Genomic DNA, 21,212 nt, shown 5'->3' on the forward strand with positions numbered 1-21,212 from the left:
TTTTGGAGGCCTATGCCCAGCTATAAACCAGTTTTTGAAAATTATGTCTGTCTGCCTGTATTCTCCGGAACAGCCGGACTGATTTGATACAGCTGATGTACGCAGGCATTTTACAGGCTACTGAAGAATTCGCTTGCGACCGCTATTAGTTGATAGTATTGATTGTTTAATAAAATTCTTAAGTATAATTTTTTCAGTTATATAAATATAGGTATATTATTTCATCATTCATTTTCATCATCAGTGTTATTGACAATTAGTTTGCTAAATTCACTATTAAAATAATCAGATATCATATTCAACATATTAATTGAATACCAAATAACTATACTCAAAGAGAATACAATACGGAAAATGAAGCCAAACATTTGGATAACTAATATAAATTAAATAAAGTGAAATAATAATAAAGAATAAAATTTAGTTTTATCTAAATTGTTGACAACTAGTTTATTCTTAATTTAGGTAGAATATTAAATCAAGAACAGACTTAATCTCAGATTGGAGCTACTTAATTAATCAATTTAAAAGTTTAATTAGTTAATACAAGAGGATTTGGCAGACTTCGTAATCTTTTCGCCAGTTAAGATTCGATTTAATTTTTTCCATTAATTCTTCTTGGAATTTTATAACGTGGTTCTTTTTCAATTGATTTCATCGATACGTCCTTCTCAAAATTTAAATTTGCAATTATATCCTCAATGTTTTTATTTAACTGTATTTAACCTGGAAAAAACAACATATTTTGTAACACATAAAAATATACATATACAAAGATAGAAAGTTTAGGCAAAGATTTTCATTTCATCTCGTCTCTTTTACATTCATAGATACAAAAACATTACAAGTCAAATCTCCACTCTTATATCTGTCACAAATTACAACAAAAATTTACCTCACTATTCTTCAATCAATCTTTTGTCGAATCACCGAAGCAAACCTTTAACGATTTAAGCCACCGCTTTCTCTTTAAGGTACACTTTTGCCTGATTAAATAATCGCTTCTTTGTGACTTGTGACACGTGAAAATAAACAAGCTACACCTAGCTCTGTCGTTACAGAACTAACGAGCCATGTACAGTGGGAAACCTTTTCTAGGTATATCCGTGATATATTTCAACGAACTAATTGAGTTTGTAACATACGAAAAGTGGGTCATTTCTAACACTAATAAGTTGCTAGTATTTTTTAATGTTTACCTAAAAATGACTTATGATTCAAAATTCGAAATTACCTTTTACTATTTGATTTATTCAATAACTTACTATAAAGAGAAGTACTTTATTAAATTGCAACACACAAAATTCTTTTTCTATTTTTTCTCTTCAAATCTTACAATCAGACACAGCCTTTTCTAGAGGACGCATTAGCGTTAGCATAATATGTATTTTAAAAAACAAATAACAAAATTACGCAAATATGATGACGTCATCAAAAAGTCATTATAGCAAGATATTTGACAGTATAAAAATGATATTTAGAGTGGGTCAACACTTAAGCCATATTTTATGAGGGGTGTCAGTGCATGTTGTACGCATCGCTCGCACGATAGTGTCACTTGGCAATAATATATGGTAATCATAGTTCGGAACAAGACCGCCATTCGGTGCAGAACAGGGCCCCATTTGTTACAAGCGACATTATCACTGGGTTACCGCCCTAATTTTAACATCATTTGTCAAGACTATTAAGATTTCTTAACAGTTTTTAAAATTACGTCAAGTTATATTTTAAAAACGTCTACTAATAAACAAAGATGCCTTTAAGGGTTAATTTAGAAAATATGAGTGTTCATTTTTGGTATTTAATCTACAGTCAGGGTCAACTTTAGGATCCATTAAACTATGGGACCATTAGGGTATGTAACTAACCGTTACGAACTGGTATGAAAGCCATTCTATTCTAATTCATTAGCGATGGCAAAAGTATTTACTAATATAAAATAGTGCATTAAAAATTATAATATTTTATTTTAAGCTTGTTTAACCATAGTCCCCTTTTAAAGGATAAAACTTGTTTAACACGTTCATTGCCACAGACATTTTCTTCGAGATTACCTACTTACGTGAAAATCGTATCGACATTGAATGTGTTAAATGAAGACATATTTAAGAATTCCTAGTAACTATTAACATATATTTTACTTTATACATTGAACAACGAACTTTGAAATAATATTGAATCGAAAAACATATTCTTAAAAATATTAAAAGTTTTCATTTTAATCGAGCAGCGGAATAGTAATCACGATATTAATTGCCACGCTTAATAAAAGAAAAGAAAGTACTACTGTTTGATAGATTCTTTTGTTATTCAAGAATATTAAAATCGCCCGCAGTACGGTTGCCGCCATTTTCTTATATTTTCAATTCAAAGTAAAGTTGCTGTAAGTAAGTACTCTACGAAAGAACATAACAATTCCCACAATAAGATATTGGAAAGGCAAAAATGAAAATGTTTTTTTTTATATTTAATATTTTTTTATAACACCATGCAATCGAAATGTTTTTTTTTTTAATAATTTTCGACTAAATTCGATGTTGGCCTGAAAATAGGTAACAAATTTGAATTGAAATTGAAATTTGAACAAAAAATTGTTCCAATAAGATAGTCTTCGATACTCCGATATCGATGTTCGAACTTAAAATGTGAAGATTTACGACACATAATTTAAATTAAATTAAAATAACAATTAAATTAGATTCTATTTGGCTTGAGTTCTTATTTTGGTTTAATTCAAAACATAAGTAGCTATTTATAACGCTACTTTTTGAATAATAAATATTATTGTTACGCCATCTACATCCGCCTGCTGAGCCTGCACGTAGCAGAGCGGAGCTACAACGCCATCTACATCCGCCTCCTCGCCAGCAAACCGGAAGTCGTCGCTGATCAATCTTTAACGCCAACGATGTCGTCACATCCCGTGAATCTACCCTATATAAGCCGTTGCACTGACACCGCAAGTTCAGTTTTTATTCTGTCGTCGGAAGGTCAACATAACTTCTACTTCAATTTACTGAACTTATGAACTCAGAACCAACCACGCTGCCGGGTGCCTGCTTGTTAGATAAGTACTAATTACTGAGTCATTTCTGCCTTTTTGTCATTTTGTATTCGTGATGTTAGGGGATTACAAATCAATTTAAACTCTAGCCGTTGATAATTATTGTAATTTGACTTTGTGTTGAATTATTTTATATTTCATCTAGGACTTTTAATAATTCGCTTTAATAATTTCAGAAGTGGGATAGGATCCGCGTGATTCTATCCAGTTTGCTCACTCTGTAGTTGTTTATATTTTCGTGAAAATAATTGCAAAGTGAAAAATGTCTGATCGTTACCGTGATGATCGTTGTAGTCGCAACAAGTTGAATCGAGATCAGAATCGTACCAGTGTTCGCGAAGCATGGGTAGCGTGGACCAAGCCGTGTATTCTGCATGGGAATATGTGGGTAGTGAGGTACACGCGCCGCCTGTGTATTTCACAGCAGACAGGATTGTGGACGCGATCTCTTCAATTTACTTCACAGCAGACAGGATTGTGGACGCGATCTCTTCAATTTGTACTGCGGTAAGATCGGACCAATATTTTTATATTTCAAGTTTTGATGCCAAATAAGTCAACATCAAACTTTTCAATTAATTTGAAGATCTGTTCTTTACAAAAAACTGAAATTGAATACCTCGATCAGTTTATTAGTGAGGGTCAGGTAAGGCCGAGTCGTGACAAGATTTTAGCCATTACCTAAGTCAGACGCATGTCATTATGTCATAATAGTCATTGATGCCCTTTATGAGTTCAGTTTGCTTTGCTCCATGTATTGTCGAGATGCTGACTGTGAGACGTTCTGTGTCAGGAGATGCCTCTAGGGTATCTTCAGGACTGACAAACTGCGGGTTGCCATTAATATCATGTAGAAGACATTGAGTGCAGGATTTATATCGTTTGTAGAGAGGATATAAAACTATTACCGAATCAGGCGGTCCTAGTGTCAGTAGAAAACATAGGCTCGTCTGGGGGAACTATTAGTACTCGACCAAGGTATTTTAATCTTGCAGGATGTGAATACATTTTACCCGCTACGATACTGAAGGGGCCTGGTGGCGTGGTAAAAGTTTACAACTTGGGCGTGAAGGACGTGGAATTCAAGGCGGGGCAGGTGCTTGTTCGCGGACAGAGCTGTGTGGAGGTATTGGGCAGAAAAGAAAACAAAATTGTAAGTCAAATTCTTTTTTGTTTTGGTGTAATTTTGATGTATGTAAAGATGTGACTGGCTCCGTACCGTGCTGTTCGAATATTTATGTTGGCTCCGTACCGTACTGTTCGAATAGTTCTGTTGGCTCCGTACCGTGCTGTTCGAATATTTGTGTTGGCTCCGTACCGTGCTGTTCGAATATTTATGTTGGCTCCGTACCGTACTGTTCGAATAGTTTTGTTGGCTCCGTACCGTGCTGTTTAAATAGTTCTGTTGGCTTCGTACCGTGCTGTTCGAATATTTGTGTTGCCTCCGTACCGAGATATGGAAGTAGTTCTTCTGTCGATGTTAACGCTGTAGATTTAAGTAGAGATGTCGACCGTTCACTTTCAAACCCGGTTAGTAGGCACTTTAAAAGATTTTCTCGTAGAACGACAAATCAAGCAGGTATTGAACTCTGTAGCAACGCGAGACGTTGAATCGGAGAGGTTGAATCGCACAATTTTGAACGAGTTGAATGTAGCGAGTGAGGAGAACACGTGGGACTTGAAGCTGCCAGACGTTGTTTTTGGTATTAACAATTCTTTGCATGATACCACACGCCACGCCCCCTTTAATCTTATGTTTAAACATAAAAGTAGGGTGTTGTCAGATTTAGAAATTAGTGAAAATAATTTAAATTTAGATGAGTCAAGACTAACAGCTTCCAGAAATATTGTAAATAAGCAAAATAAGATGAAATCACGGTTTGATAAATTGAGGAAACGCAGTCATTCGTATAAAAAAGGGGATTTGGTGTTGTGGAGGAATCCAAAGATTTGTGCTCAAGCAGGTATCAATAAAAAGTTAGATCCTTCTTATGCTGGACCCTGTAAGGTGTTTAAGGTTCTCGGACATATATTAAACTCGGTATATAATAAAAAGTGCGAAAGGTTTCAGAGGTTATAAACACTTTAATACCGTAGTTGCTGTAGACTCGCTGAGACCTTATGTTGGTGCTATAGGGTCAGATACTGAGGCTGATAATGATAGTGTGCTTGATACAGAAGACCTTATGGATCTTCTAGAAAGTTAACTGTGTACTAATATGTTTCGTGTGGTCACTCAATTACAGGATGGCCGAGCTGTTACGCCATCTACATCCGCCTGCTGAGCCTGCACGTAGCAGAGCGGAGCTACAACGCCATCTACATCCGCCTCCTCGCCAGCAAACCGGAAGTCGTCGCTGATCAATCTTTAACGCCAACGATGTCGTCACATCCCGTGAATCTACCCTATATAAGCCGTTGCACTGACACCGCAAGTTCAGTTTTTATTCTGTCGTCGGAAGGTCAACATAACTTCTACTTCAATTTACTAAACTTATGAACTCAGAACCAACCACGCTGCCGGGTGCCTGCTTGTTAGATAAGTACTAATTACTGAGTCATTTCTGCCTTTTTGTCATTTTGTATTCGTGATGTTAGGGGATTACAAATCAATTTAAACTCTAGCCGTTGATAATTATTGTAATTTGACTTTGTGTTGAATTATTTTATATTTCATCTAGGACTTTTAATAATTCGCTTTAATATTATAACACTGTGAAAAACCTTCTTGTTTACTAATTATGGTCGAATCTATCCCTACCGACCTTATTATTTCGCATTGTAGAGATAACGAATATCCTCGTTCATAATTTTGGCAAAACTTTGTATATTTTCGGACCCCTACTGATATTTATTACGTCCCAAATTAGGTCAATATACCAACTTTTTATCACATACCTTGCTTCTTCCACACATTTCCAATTTTCAACCATATACATTTAGTAATGTTTACATTCTAATTTCAAACTTTCCCTTTGTTTTTTATTTTATGATCCATGCGGTGATGATTAGAGGAAGACCGCAAACGTACGGATAGATTGTGTTAAAGGGGCTGATAGAGATGTAATCAAGAGCATATAGCATCAAACATATAGCGATGTTTCTCTGGAGGGAAAAGGGTAGGTTGATGATGATTATGTGATGGTATGATATGATTTTCATGGGGCATGTTATGAGGAGGGAAGAATCGCATGTGGCAAAGAGAACGTTAAGTATGAGTGTGGAGGGGTTCACCGTTAGAGGTAGGCCTATGAAGAGTGAAGATGGATTGCGTGAAGGGTGACATGATCAAGACGGGGGTGACAATGAAGATGACGGCAGACATATTGAATTGGAGGACGGAAACCTGGTGCACCGACCCTACGTAAGTGGGACAAGGTTTCACAGTTTTTTTAATAATTTAGTTTTATCACATCGGTAGTATGTTTCTAAAGTATAACGGCACGCCCTGGCCTTGTACAATCTCTAGGGAGAGGAGCAATGCTACGTGACACGCTTTTACTCTTGAAATATTCGCACTATTAATTCACGTAAGCAAAATTAAAATTCCAACGATATGAATTACTTTTTTTAATCACGTTTAATTAGCGACATAATTTTTACTTAGCAGATATTTCAGAGTGCGGGAATAAAATTAGTAAAATCATTAGTTTTTATTAAAATAAATAAAATGTTAGTATTTTATCATTAATAAAACTTTGTTTGTTTTTCTTGATTTGTTGTCAATATTGATCCATTATTAATAAAATGTATTTGGTTGCTTTTTTATTGTTCTATTTATAAGAAAAAAAAATAACACCGGAAGACAAAGAATTTTTATAAATTAGCTTAAAATTTTTAGCGTTACTGTAGGAAAAAGTAAATAAAAAACAACTGAAAATTCTCACTGTGTTAAAAAGATAAGTAAAATGTGAAAAGATTAGTCAGCTAGCGAATTAGCCTGAAAACAAGAGAACTCCATTTCAATTCTGTTTTCTTTGTAAATATTTTCGGGGCAAGGAAATCCCTAGCGGCCGTTTCATACTTTCGGCGGGTTCGCGGTTTTGCAATTTAGTTTGGAGTTGGGAGTGAGAAAAATGTGCGGTTTGAGGAACGAACGTCGTGTGAGGCGTAGCGCTTGCGCGCGGGGAAGCGCGGCGTGGGAGGTACACAGACCCCGCAGTACTTGCCTTCGCGCCACGGCCGGCCCGCGTCACCTCGCGATCAAACACACCCCACTCTCCCCTTCTGTCAAATAATAATTAATTGATTTATACACAACAAACATAACTCAAGTTTAAAGTGAGAGGAAATTGCTTATTCAAATTTTTGCGGCACAAACTTTTACTTCAATGTTTTTATTTCGCGCTTCTTCTACCGTGACAAGGATGAAGTTTGTTGTCTTTAGTATTTAGGTAAGTGGAGAAGTAGTAATAAAATAAATAAAGTTGTATCCATATCGTTTCTGTAATTACTTCAAAAGGAATATCTTAAGGTGCTAGAAATTTATAAACTTTTAAAACTTTTAAAAATGCTTGATTTTTTTTTCTATATATTTTTTATTGCATTTCTTGATGAATTTTTAATGAGTTTGTCGTTTTAATTTTTAAAACTATTTTAAGTTGAGCTTTTGTAATGAAGATCAAGAGGAAAATGTTTTTTGCGCGTACGTAAGTTTGTTTTTATTTTTATGTATGTTGATTTGTATGTATGTAAATTCCATTGTTACGCCCTAGAGAATAAATAACTGAACCGATTTTGGCAAGTGAGGTGTAATTCGATTTGTTTTCTTCCCCTAAGGGTCATAGACTATATTACTTGAGTACATAGAATATGTAGTGGATGGACGAAGTAAAAATCTAAATTAGTGAAAATCAAGTTCGAATCTATCTCATCATAATTCATTCATTGTTGAATATTTTTTTAAATCTTCCAAGAAAGTTTTACGTATAACATCAGAGTTTATTTGAATTAAATTAAAAAAATCTTTGTTTTAAGAATCAACCGATAGAGGGCGCTGTCTCATCCATTAGAGCCATTTTTGATTATATGATTAACGACTTATAAAACAACATGACAATTAACAAATTGAAAACATAATAATAATGTTTCACATACACAGAATATTTGAAAGGTCATCCCCATTAATTCATTGCTGATGTTTGCAAAGAAGTATAATGTGCAATGTCACCGTAGGGCAAATGTGCCTAATGGATTCTGCTTTATGTAAAATATGCCACCAAATTTACATCAGTATTGGAGGTCACTGCTCGAGAAAATGAACCATTTGTTAGTATACATATTACGCATTTGGATTCGTTTCGTATCGTTAATTTATATGAGTAAAAGTAAATAGAGAAATTTGATTACAAATACAATATTAATTTGTTCAGCCCCAAAGACAAAGTAACAATCTACTAGCAATATCGGTAATTGAAAAGTTAATAATGCACGGAACTGAAAATAGCTTTTGATATGTCACGAAGCTAGTCACGTTTTTATTCCTAAACAATTTGACACATGTCATATAATACGTGAGTTTAAGTCCTATAATTAATTTATTATAATATCTCTCGAAAGCTTAAACAATTTAATTTGACACATTTTGTCGATTCTTCTAGCTATATCGTTTATCGAATGTCATTTCGGCTACAGGACGTCTCTTTTCACCTTTCTTTTGTTTTGCACGTTCTTCTTAAAAAAGACTACTAAATACGTTTTTGGTTTGTTTTTTGTAACATATAGAATTCGATCTTCTCGTCACGTCAATTATGTTTTTTTTTTTCATAATAAAGTGTAGTCTAAATCTAACAATAACTTCTTGATTGAACTATCCGAATCAGTGGTCTGTCTATCCGATAAGAAAACATTGTGGCATTTGGTTAATTGGACGACTGACACCTAGAGTACTTCAACTTGACACAATACAAAGATGAACGTTTGACTCCCAACGGTTAATCAAATACTCTATGTGTACATTGTACGATGGCTTCTCAATTTAGACACGAAAACAGTAGTCAAACGAATAAATTTAAAAAATCTCTCATTTCTGTGCGTCTCATCCTCTGTCGATTAAAGGTAGGCAAATCTGTAATTGCGGATGTCTATCGGCAGCTGTAGTTTCATCATTTCGGCTAATTTAGGTGTCTGCTTGCTCGTATGCTACTATATAATAAAAAAAAATAATGACATTCATGTATATATTAGAAATTGCCGTTAGCATATACACGTCCCCAACGAGGTCTCGGAACCAACACAAGTGAGCGATGACAAGGCCTTAGTCAACCATACTGCCTCATTGCAAATTGATTGACTTCACACGTACCTTTACAACGATACTAGATAATTTTTTTTAACTTTAACCCTTTACATTCAACATTATGTTCGACTATTATCTACGCATAGAACTGTAATGTAGTATGAATACATTTAAAAAGTATCAAACACTTATAATCCGCTTTTAGTATATCATTTTATTAGAATAGAATAAATATTTCATGTTGACCCGTCTTGTCCCTTTTGTGTAGTTAGAAGATCCGTTTATAACATGAAGCACAAAGGATGTTTGTTCAGGTTGCTTACGTATGAATTTAAGCAAATAGAGTTTTGGTTACATACACACATATTTGTTTTTCAAAATGACACCGACCAGTACATAATTAATTCATAGTTCTAATTACGTAGAGAACTTTTATGTTCTTTTGTTTCACTTTTATTTTTCAATTTTTTATTGATTTAAAGTATTTAATGATTCGAAAAAAGCGGTTTAAATTTTAAGTTAATTATTCAATTTTCTTAATTTTAAAATCAGTCCAAATAATGATATTTTAAAGTGTCTAGACTTGAAGAAAAAACTAATTTGGAAAACATAATGATTCATAGGTCTTAAATTAACTAGTATCAACCCATAATATATTACTTTACCATCGTTGTTTTTAGTAAATTGTTAAAAACAATCAACATGTTATTATATTGATTGATATGGTGATTTACTGTTGGTTTCTGAGACCAAAATATCCTTTAATATCGTCATCGGTATCATTATCTTTGACATAACAGAGATACTAATATGTTTTAAACGGGGATCACAGAAACCAACGATTAGTTGTACATGGAATATTTCATTACAAAACATTTAGTTACGGAGCACATATTGTAATTAAATTATTGTAACATAATATCCAAACTTGTTATGTATCGTAGTCGAGCGTCGCATTAAATAACATATCAGGTAAATTGTGGTGTTTTGTTCCATTAGCCTAATTTACTCATACCCGTTCAGACACACGGTACGTGATGTCGATGTGTGAAAATGTTTTTGTACTTTAGTGATTCATAAATAACTTTCAAATTATTTCTTTGTTGACGGAGGTTTCTACTGTCATAATGTATCGACCTTTAAATCTCTAAAAAATATAATAACTATTTGATTTGGACAGGGGTATCTACAGTGAAATCTAACGCTTTGGTAACTGTCACAGTCAAAGGGTAGAAAAAATGTGTTTTTTTTTTAGGTTGATTGCACATCCTACAGTGATAGTTACCTATTCGTAAATACCCAATCGTGATTATTTACAAATTACAGTCTCAACGATATTTTTTAAACTTGAAGCCCAGTTCGCATTTTGCTATCAATATTCAAACCAGTATTATTTATTGCAAATAATTGAGCTCCGAAAAATTTCTCCAAGCGTATCTTCGAAACAATCGAACTACGAGAATGTTTTAAGATTAATCCAATAGTTTTGCTGTGTGATATGTTATCTGATATTTCACACAACGGCTTATAATTCTAAAGCTCCAAAGCCGATTGTGCGGCAGTGTACAGTATTTGTACGCTCCTGGATTTTGTTATTCTGAAGTGTATATTAAGTGTAGCATTTTTACTATTTTGTCAGTAGTTTTCTTATAGAAGAGTTACAAACATTTATACATAATTATTCAAACTTTCGTGAGACATTATCATTAACTTATATAGGAACGGCTAAAAAACTCACATATGTCCGGTGTCGGCACCGACTAGTTTCGAGCCCATCGGGGGCCAGGCTAGGGTGAGTGGGACTGGTATTACGTCGCTCACTCACGGTGCCGACACCGGATATATGTACGTGAGTGTTTTAGCCGTTCCTATATAAGTTAATTCATACATAAAAATCCTTTTATTATCAGTACGATAGAAAACGAAGTATTATTTTCAACTTCCAACAATTCAACTTAATGTATACATAGCACAAATATCACTTAATATATCTTCAGTATTAATGTGCAAAAACATCAAGTCGTACATCTTATTCAACCATGTTTTCATAACAAAAGAAGTCTTGGCCTTAGCTCAAATATTTTATAAGAATAAATAATAATTTGGAAATTGCCATGAGAACAATTGGCTCGGATATAAGTAACCGTTTCATTCTGCTGATCATTTTGTCGACGGGCTTCCTCAAATAAATTGGAATATTCCTTTGTTGTTTCCATTTGTCGAGTAAAGAAACAGCTGACCTTTTAAAAAAATTAATAATAAAACGAAAGAATATTTGATTTTTCTTTAAAATAAGCTATGGCGAGTTGACTGAGGAGTTTGTTGGGATACGAGAGATTTCAAAATTTGTGAGATTGATGAGTGATCACCGATGACCATGGACATCTGCACATACGTTGTCGGCCTTTAAAAACTCAAAGAATTCGGAAATCGACATCTATTTTTTAAATCTTCCCTAAACGCAATGAGGTGATCATGTCAACTAGAGATCTCTTATTGTACCATTATGTTCTGTATAGCAAATTGAATAAAAGCCAGACACGGCGAGCTCTGGTAACCCCGAACTCATTCTGTCAAACGACCGACAATGGCCTCGATTGTTATAAAGCGATAAATTATTCGTATGCGGCGGCAGATTGAACATTGTACTAAAAATTCTTTTATTAATTTGTCAACTTTGTGGATAGAGAATTAACGTTTCACGTTGAAATTGTAATGAAATATAAATTTCAAAAGCCACTTTTAGCTCCCGTAAGGTCAATATTATCCTTAGTATCGTCTTTTAAGCGGATGATCATCAGGGATTCTTTTTACAAAAAAATAAAAAAGAACAAAGAACAAGATTGCTAAGATGTCAATTAATTAATAACATCTTAATCAGCGTGTACAACATAACTCAGCCCGTAACCCAGAGGAGTAGGCAAAGACCACAGACCTACATTTGGCTCGGGCCATACACATCTCTCGCTTCTCTTATACATTCATATATCTACATTACATGCTTGGTTTAGGGTGCTCTTAATTCCGCCCATCTCGAGTATTTCATCAATCTGGACGGTATAAGTCAGTCTGGGGTGGCTCCAATCAATGTTGCCACTTAATTTCAGGTAATAAATTTCCTTTGTTAAACGAACGAACCTTTGTTCAACGTGCCCTAATAATAGAAGCATAGTTTTTCAACTCCGCAACATCCTCTATTAACCACATTCTTCGTTATAGCTATATTTCTAATCCTATCATTCACATTCACTTCTATCGTATTTTTCCAAAGATCGCATTTTACTCGCATCCTTATGCTGTCAAACCCAACTCCACATCAGTCCACTGTTGATTTCGCATATTACGTGTGTCCTTTATGTACCATAAGTAAGTAATTTCGCCATCCAGCCATTAAATATGAAATAGATAAGTGAAACAATCAATTTTTTCACAAATTTGTTTGGCAATATTCATCAAATATTCCAAGCATGGACAAAAAAGTGAAACAAGGCCGTTTTAACGAAGTTTTCATCTTTATGCCGATCATGTTATTTTCACATATATTTCGCTTTTAATAAAATGAAGGGTACTATATTATGATTAGAGGCTCGCAAACTTTGATAATTAATTTCACTAGTTATAACTTTTTGCGATGATTGTTAGAATTTAGTTTTAACGAACAACATCACTTTTTATCAACATAACATTCTGTCTAACTTTCGAGTGTAAATAATTTGTTTTGACTGACCCACATCTGTTTCAAGTTTTGAAAATTATAATCCTAAATCTAATAGACAAAAAATACATATAGCGATTGCATAACTGTCATTGCTTATAATTAATAAGTAAATTATGTTAAAAATATTTTTACAGCTATTTGATTCCTTAAGTTTGTCTACTTATCGTTTGTACAAAAATATTTTCTAGGGGAAACATTTCATATTAATTTTTGTCGGAGAAATGATCTGGAAATCCGATATTACAAAAATCCGTGGCATGTTTTTTGCCTATGTACATACTTAACATTAAGCCATGTTTAATAAAATATTTCACATAATGTATTTGATATATCTTGATTTACGACGACCGGATCGAAAAAAAAAACACATTTTTCTATCTTTCACTTAGTTCTTTATAACTGATAGAAAATTAAAAGTATCTGAAACCGTAAATAATAGAAAAACAATATAAAAAACACACAAACACACCATTCATCACATCATTATAGTGATACATATATTCTGATGACAGTGTTAATGAAATAGGTCGAGCAGCTTCAGCTATCGAAGGTCGAATAGATCGGACATAACTACACTTTAGAGTATTGCCATTTTTGCCCAACACGACTTATAGACTTTTGAAATTAACAACATTAGTTAAAAGTTGTAAAGCCCGCAACAGCATCTTTTGTACGAAAGGGCACACTCCACCGGTGTATTACCACGACGAAGGGGGGTTGGATTTGGAAGAGGAGGAGACGCATAGGAAGGATAAGTGTCTTCTTTCTAAGCGTCCCCTATTCTGTCGATTAAAAAAGGTCGATTAAAAAAAGCATCTGCAAATGCAGATGCCTGTCAAGTGGCCGCTTGCTTGTTTGCCACCTTATACTACAAAAAATAGTTTATTTAGTAGTTTAGTAGTTTTAGCATTTGTTTAATATTTACATTGTTGAAAGAGAGATTGTTTTTGTTCTACGTCTTGTGCCTGTATATTTGTTTCTACGTAAATAGACTTATAATTCGCTATCAAAATGTATGAAAAATATACCCTAACACGCAACGCTGTAACTTTATTTGCTAAGATGTCAACTCATCGCGTGGTTACCGACAATAACAACTAATTGAATAACCTTATCATTTTACGGTGACGTCATTAAGTTACAAAGCCCGGGTGTTATAATTATCATCATAATATTCACCCTCAACATTACGATAAACATTTCGTGTTACCTTAAAATAAACCCATTTCATTCACGAATCTATTGATAAAACAAATAAAAGTAAATAATGAAAATACTCCTTTCTTCGTTCCATTTTTGAGTATAAATTAATTATGTAAGCAAAGATTTGAATCTAATTACGAGTATAAAGTAGCAGGTTAACTTTAAGCCTTTAAAACTCCGGGCTTACCCGAAGAGCTTTTCGTTACAGCTGTTTCCAAGAACAATTTATAAAAAACCTGTCAGAGCATCGATGTCAATCTAATAATGGCTAAAAGTTTAGTTTTTAAATTATGTCGTAACGCTTTTTGTGCCTCTGCGATGCTTGGGTCAAGCACCACAACACTTTTAGTTGTGAAAAATTAAACAGCTAAATCGTCAATTGTCAATTTTTAAGATAAATGAACTTTATACAGTTTGTTTACATTAAGTTTTTGAGTATACATGGGTTTTCATTAAGCGTATATTTGAATATAATATTATTAAAGTTCTGGCTTAATCTTGTGTTTCAGACTTTATTACATTTTCAAATGTTTTATATTGAAAAAGTTTTTCACACATTATTATACGTTTTTATTCGTTTGCAGCATCGACTTGAAAAATATTTTTTAATTATGGGTCAAGGAGTCAGCGGTGTGAAGACTACAATATGGTTTTATCTCCTCCATGGATTTGTGTTTTTTACTGGTAAGAATTTTAATAATTATCCTTTATTTATTCCAAAAACTTATAACGTTACCAGCTGTCGCCTGCGACTCCGTCCGCGCGCAGTTAAAAAAACTTAATAGGGGCATGAAAAATAGATAGTAGCCGATTCTCAGACCTACTGAATACGCATATAAAATTTGGTAAAAATCGGTAAAGCCGTTTCGGAGGAATACGATAACTTTGTGACATGGAAATTTTATATATAAGATTCTGAATTATCAGAATAGAGTGTACTAGTGTAAAGAAACATCATAAAATATCCTTTTAAAATACTTATTACTGTTGACAAATATTTTCGAGTTCTATTTCACTTAAACTTTTACATGAAATTAAATAAATAATATATTTATTTGGATATTAAAGTAACGTTACTGATGTAAATAAAAATTATTAAACTAAAGTTGTTCTAAACATAAACCAAATATATTGAGTACTTATTATTACTTAGGGATACATTTTGTAGCGCTCGACTTTTGCTGGTAAAAAGTCTGAATAACTCAACCTTTTGTCCGCTTAAGTGGGTAATCTCCTGAATATGAATTTTAAAAATGAAGTTATCCAAACAATATGTTCAAAAAACTCTCGTGAAAAATTTTTGTTTAGTTTTCAAGCAGCAAATTATTTATGAAAACAAGTTTAAATTGAAAACTTTGTCAGTAATATGCTGCTTTATTTAAATAGTTTTATTGTTAGAAAGCAATCGTTTTTTTAAATATATTTTTTACCTGGTTATATTAAGTAGTTTTAAGTCACATATAAGTATTTCTTTGCAATACAGTTATAAAAGAAGACGACATAAGGCTATGGAAGTAAGCCTCTTACGGCGTCTTAGGTAAACAATAGTATACTCGTACGAAGTTAACATCACAAGTCTATTATAAAACTATTTTAAAATTAAATGTTTATATACTATCTAATCTTATATGTTATTACCAAATAGACTTTATATAAACCATTTTTTTAAAACATCAGTTATTAAGAGAGTCATCGTTAGTTAAATTAAATCAAAAACTGGTTAATTGTTAATTTATTTCTATTGACAGCTGATTCCGGTACTGAATCGCCTTTAGATACATCTACTATGGACATTTCTTCGAGACGATTTCGTGCAGAGTTCCTGCAAGAATGGCACGAAGCAGCGGACGCCCCATACTTCGATCCAAATACACCTCGTAATATTACTGGGTTGGTTGGCCACCCTGTACGCTTGTTGTGCAGAGTTAAGAATTTACAAAACAGGACTGTGAGTATTTTATACTTTAAAATTAGTTAAAACAATCGATTAGCATTTTAGGTGTAAACTACAACATTTTAATATGTTATGATTGATGTGATAAATTTTAAAAACGTATCAATAACCGCCTGCGGAATTGTTTAACGCTAGTAACTATTGTAGAGAGGAAACTTCACAACGAGAACAGATGCTTAAATTACTAATTGTTAATTATTGTTCTAATGTAGCAAATAATTTGATTATAATTTAGTAATTTAGTAGTTTTGCATTTGGCATGTCATCATTTATTAAAATCGAAATTTGCAAGAATTCATTTCGGTGCGCAGTATTTCACAGGCCATTGAAATTAAAGCGTCTTCAGAGCTGCTAAATGGTCCAGTTCGTTAGTTAAGTGCTCCTTGGTACAGACAGCAATTACACTTCGAGCAAAGCAGGCTGAGTAATATTGTATCTCTTAATTTTGTTTTTGCCGAGCGATGAGCGTGTCTCTTTAGTTTCGTTCGCACTTAAATAGATAAATGGCCCCTTATTTTACTCTTGACATAATTAAGGAATTGCCGTTTATTTTTGTGTTTACGTTAAAAGATGTTGCGCTTAATTATCGTTAATTAAATTAATGAGTAAGGTTTAATTGAATACGTTTTGTTGCTTAAAAATTTGTTTTATTTGTAAAACATTAACTAAATAATTTAAATTAAAACCTCTAAAGGATGAATATCGGTACTACTATCACTTTACTTTGTTGTAATAAAATCTTAAAGCAGTTTTTAATTAATATTGTGACTTAGTATTTTTGACGATTCAGGATTTTTCTTTTTTCTAACGCTTGGTATTTTATCATCTATTACCAGGTATCATGGGTACGTCACCGTGACATCCATTTACTAACAGTAGGCCGGTATACATATACATCAGACCAGAGGTTCGAGGCACAACATAAACCACGCTCCGAGGAATGGGCGCTGCGTATTCGAAGTCCACAGCGACGTGACTCGGGACAATATGAATGTCAGATTTCAACCACTCCTCCTATAGGGCATGCTGTGTTCCTCAATATTGTAGGTAAGAAATTAAATTGAATTTGTAAGGCTTTCCTAAACCTTTCAAAGAAGTGAATCGAGAATTATCTATAGCCTATAGCTCATTCTTACTATGAAGTAATATTTGACGATGTGTTGTTATCACAGTAGCATACAAAATCATTCAGAAATAACTTTCTTAATTCACTTATGTTAAATCTCTGCTATTTTTATATTTAAGTATCACTTATTTCCTCTAGTAGTTTTTTATTTAATTAAAAATTTAAAATATTTTCATTTGTTCGGCTTAGAACCAGAAACGGTGCTATCGAGTGGCGCAGAACTCTTCATCCAAGCCGGTTCAACGATCAACCTCACTTGTATAGTGAAACATACTCCCGAGCCGCCCTCATCTATTACGTGGACACACGGGGAACAGGTAAATGAAACGGCAATCAATTTTAACTAGGCCAACATTTATACATAGATTCATGTGCAACCAAAGTAAATTTTTATCTTACTAATATTATAAATTGGAATGTTTGGATGGATGGATGAATGTTTCGAAATGGATGTAGATCATAGTCTGGAAGAACATATAGGCTACTTATTTCTTTTTTATTCCGCGGACGTAGTCGCGGGCGACAGCTAGTACGCGTATAAAAAGCATTCTGACGAAAAAAATTAATAAAAAACTATGAAGAAAACTGTCACTTTAATTAAGAATCATCTGTTAAATTCTTGTCTTCTTAAGAACTTAATTTTTCTACTTTATTCAATTTTAAATAATTCGATTCTTAAACTTGTACTAAAATGTAACAATGTTTATTGGTTAGTTTTATAACCATAAATCATGTAGATATTAATTATTTATTCATTTATTTATTAAAAAAAGATAAATCTGTTGAAATTACCATTCAGCTATCAAAAGAGTGAAGATGATGAAAGAAAACTGATTGAAAATAATTCAATTAAAAAAACACTTTTTGATTTGGTTACCAAAGGCATATTTGTTATGTTTGTTATTCAATAATATTTGATAAATTTTATATCTTATGTAACTATCCAATAGGCGAAGGTTCGACCTCCCACGGTCTCTTCTGCTAAGATAATTTTGCGTTGGCGATCTGAAACACGAGGTGGGCGTCTGTTAGAGACAGTTACCTAACAACTGTACAAACAATAATTCCAAAGAAATACAATTATTTTCTCATAGAAAACCTTTTTTTTTTGTATATAATAATAACCTCTAGAATTATAAGTAAATAATGTAATAAATATTAAAAGTATATAGGTATAATGTAAATGACCTTTAGGAAATTTCAGTATAGTCAGATGTAACAACTAGACTTTCTAATAACGAGCGATTATGTTCAATAGAGAATCAAAACAGAAGCTTAGAGATGAGACGTTAGAAATAAAATAAATCTTACTAATATTAAATATGCGAAAGTTTAGATGGATGGATGGATGTTTGTTAGAAGGTATTTCCAGAACGGATAAAGGGATGTCGCTGAAATTTGGCATAAATGTAGAACATAGTCCGGAAAAACACATGGGCTACTAATTTTTTTTTTTTTATTAAACGCGAACGATTTGTGAGCGAAATCTAGTATATTAATAAAATAAAGTATTCATACTTCTTGTTAAGAACAATACTTGAAATTAAATACTAAACCAGAAGAACATTAGCTACATGTAAGAAGGAGTGAAAAACATTGTAAATGTCCGGAAAAAGTGGAAAGTACCCTGAGATCATTAGGGAAACGATGAAGTGAGGTCAGAACTTTACGTATCTGGCTGCAATGCCGCAAAATGCTGTTGCACGAATAAAACTTTATGCATATCTAATGTGGTGAAAAGCAATATCTAAAATATAAGTTACAGTATCTGGAAATCATGTCAGATGTTGATATGGCCCACTTATTTTTGACTAGAAATATGCTTAAAAGAAATTCTTAATGCCTAGTCTTTGAAATATATTTAGTTTATTAAATCTAAATACTATACAAAATGAAGTACAATATGGAAAGATTTTAATGGCAAATGATTCTTTCGATATTTTGAAAGTTCTAGAAGGAAATTTTGTTTATGAATGGAAATGTAAACATCATCACCAATTTACATTGTTCTCATAAATTGATAAATGAGAAAAACGAAAAAAGGAAAAAAAGGATAAAATAATCTTAACATTTTTAAATATTTTATTTAAATCTGATAACAATTTTAGGTGATAAACTTCGACTCAGCACGAGGTGGTATCTCGTTGGTAACTGAGAAAGGCTTACGCAGCACTAGTCGCCTACTCGTACAACAAGCCAGGGGCGCGGATGCTGGCGTCTACACTTGCGGTCCTAACAACGCACCGCCGGCCTCTACTAGAGTCCATGTTCTCTCCGGTAAGAGGTCAATATTAATATTTTTATTGTTTTATTTTTTTACTAGCAAACGCCTCAATTTTGTTCGAATCAATCCACTGAATATGGCTTTGGTTAGATGCTGAAAGTAGAGATTTACAATAGTTAATAAATTCAAATCGGTTTAGTAGTCTTCTAGTGAAACTGAAAAAAAATAATTATGATGGTTGAGATTTTTGCGCTATTTTTTTTTTGAGTGCCTAAATATTCGATTTTCATCAGAAATTTCATTTGCGGATCTAATTTGTTGAACTGACTTTATTTAACCTGTAATATGATCTTGTTTACAATCATAAATTAATTCGTACTTAAATAATTTAATTTTCATTCTAAAAATACAAACTTTACAACTATTGTAAACATAAATAAATGTTTCGTTTTAGGTGAACACCCGGCAGCTATGCAGCAGAGCTCAGCGAAATGTTCAGTGGATAAAACTATTCTAATATTCTATCTATCATCGATGCTTTATATTATAGGGCCATTCAACGTTTTGCGATTTGGCACTTGAGTTACTATCTAAATCTCTATAGACTTGGCATTTGTCCACGTTGAGTGTTTTGTTGGAATGTCGATCGATCATTTCTCTATAAGTAATGTTGCCATTTACGATATAGTTAAGAAAAGTTATGACCGCAATTTGATGTGTGTGTAAAATGTACGACTCTTTGTGTAGTTTCACTCTCTTATAGCAAAAAAATTATTGTACAATAACTATTAAAAAATTGAGATGTTTGATATAAGTAGATAAATTTTCACTACACTGTACGAAAGAGAAAGCAAACAGTTGATTTAATACATAATAATAACCATATATAAGAACCAATTTATATTATTAACACTTTAAAAATAAATTATTTTGTAAAATAAATAAAATGGAGACAATGTACAAAAGCCGATGGTTAATTGATGAATAAAATTATTTATAATATTTAATAACAAAAAAATTATAAAAATGTTATTTGCCAGAAATTGTAAAGTTTATATTAAAATAAATTTAAATTATTATCTTGTTTGTTTCATTTTATCTTCAACCCAATGTATAATATTTTAAAGTAATTTAATGACCGTGGGTTTCTAAGACAAAAATCATAAACATGAACATGACATTTTTGACAAAATAGACGTAAGAATGTGTTAAAACGAAGAATTTAGTCTCAGAAACCCACCCAGGCTTGGTAATTGTTATTTTTAATGACTTTTTCATTTATTAAGCATACTTCTTGATACAACACCACCATTAGGATTAGCTTTAGTTTGAACATTGTCAAAAGACAGACATATAATAACCAGCTTACAAAATCATCATTCCTATTAATCAAATTACCACTTAATTATCTGTAATATTCTGTTCAGTGTTGATAAAAAACTTCCAAAGTAAACTTTACAAAGCTATGCATCTTACTTCCTTAAACAGCTATGAATATTTCATAGCGCGGCTGCGCAGTGTTTGGGCAATGGTCAAGTGAAAATGTTCGTCGTAAGATTTACGGGAGGAAAAATGTTCGTGTCCATAAAATATTTCTCAACTTGCGAACACTTTATGAATACAAACGTACCGTTTAACGTTACCGTATGAACCCCGATAAGAAAATGGTTAAGCTAGAATAA

The 21,212-nt window shown here is 32.8% G+C and overlaps 1 protein-coding gene across 2 annotated transcripts; it reads left to right on the forward strand.

The window, feature by feature from the left end:
* The first annotated feature begins 7,248 nt into the window (after window positions 1-7,248).
* On the forward strand, window positions 7,249-20,411 carry LOC106719456 (hemicentin-1). Of its 2 annotated transcripts, none has more exons than XM_045678575.1 (7): window positions 7,249-7,461; window positions 14,811-14,910; window positions 15,975-16,174; window positions 17,017-17,227; window positions 17,496-17,623; window positions 19,415-19,583; window positions 19,985-20,411. In XM_045678575.1, exons 2-7 carry the CDS (start codon window positions 14,838-14,840, stop codon window positions 20,110-20,112), a joined length of 909 nt encoding a protein of 302 aa, XP_045534531.1. In that variant the 5' UTR covers window positions 7,249-7,461; window positions 14,811-14,837; the 3' UTR covers window positions 20,113-20,411. The 2 variants fall into 2 exon arrangements, with proteins under 2 accessions (XP_045534531.1, XP_045534532.1); XM_045678576.1 differs by having other exon boundaries at window positions 19,415-19,590; window positions 19,985-20,032.
* The last annotated feature ends 801 nt before the right edge of the window (window positions 20,412-21,212 follow it).

This window comes from Papilio machaon, chromosome 7 (genome assembly GCF_912999745.1).
Source record: "Papilio machaon chromosome 7, ilPapMach1.1, whole genome shotgun sequence".
Lineage (NCBI taxonomy): Eukaryota > Metazoa > Arthropoda > Insecta > Lepidoptera > Papilionidae > Papilio > Papilio machaon.

Coding starts and splice junctions, on each gene's coding strand:
- LOC106719456 (XM_045678575.1), top strand. CDS start 14,838: ATGGGTCAAGGAGTCAGCGGTGTGAAGACTACAATATGGTTTTATCTC. Junction 16,175..17,016: donor AGAATTTACAAAACAGGACT/GTGAGTATTTTA, acceptor ATCTATTACCAG/GTATCATGGGTACGTCACCG. Junction 17,228..17,495: donor TGTGTTCCTCAATATTGTAG/GTAAGAAATTAA, acceptor TGTTCGGCTTAG/AACCAGAAACGGTGCTATCG.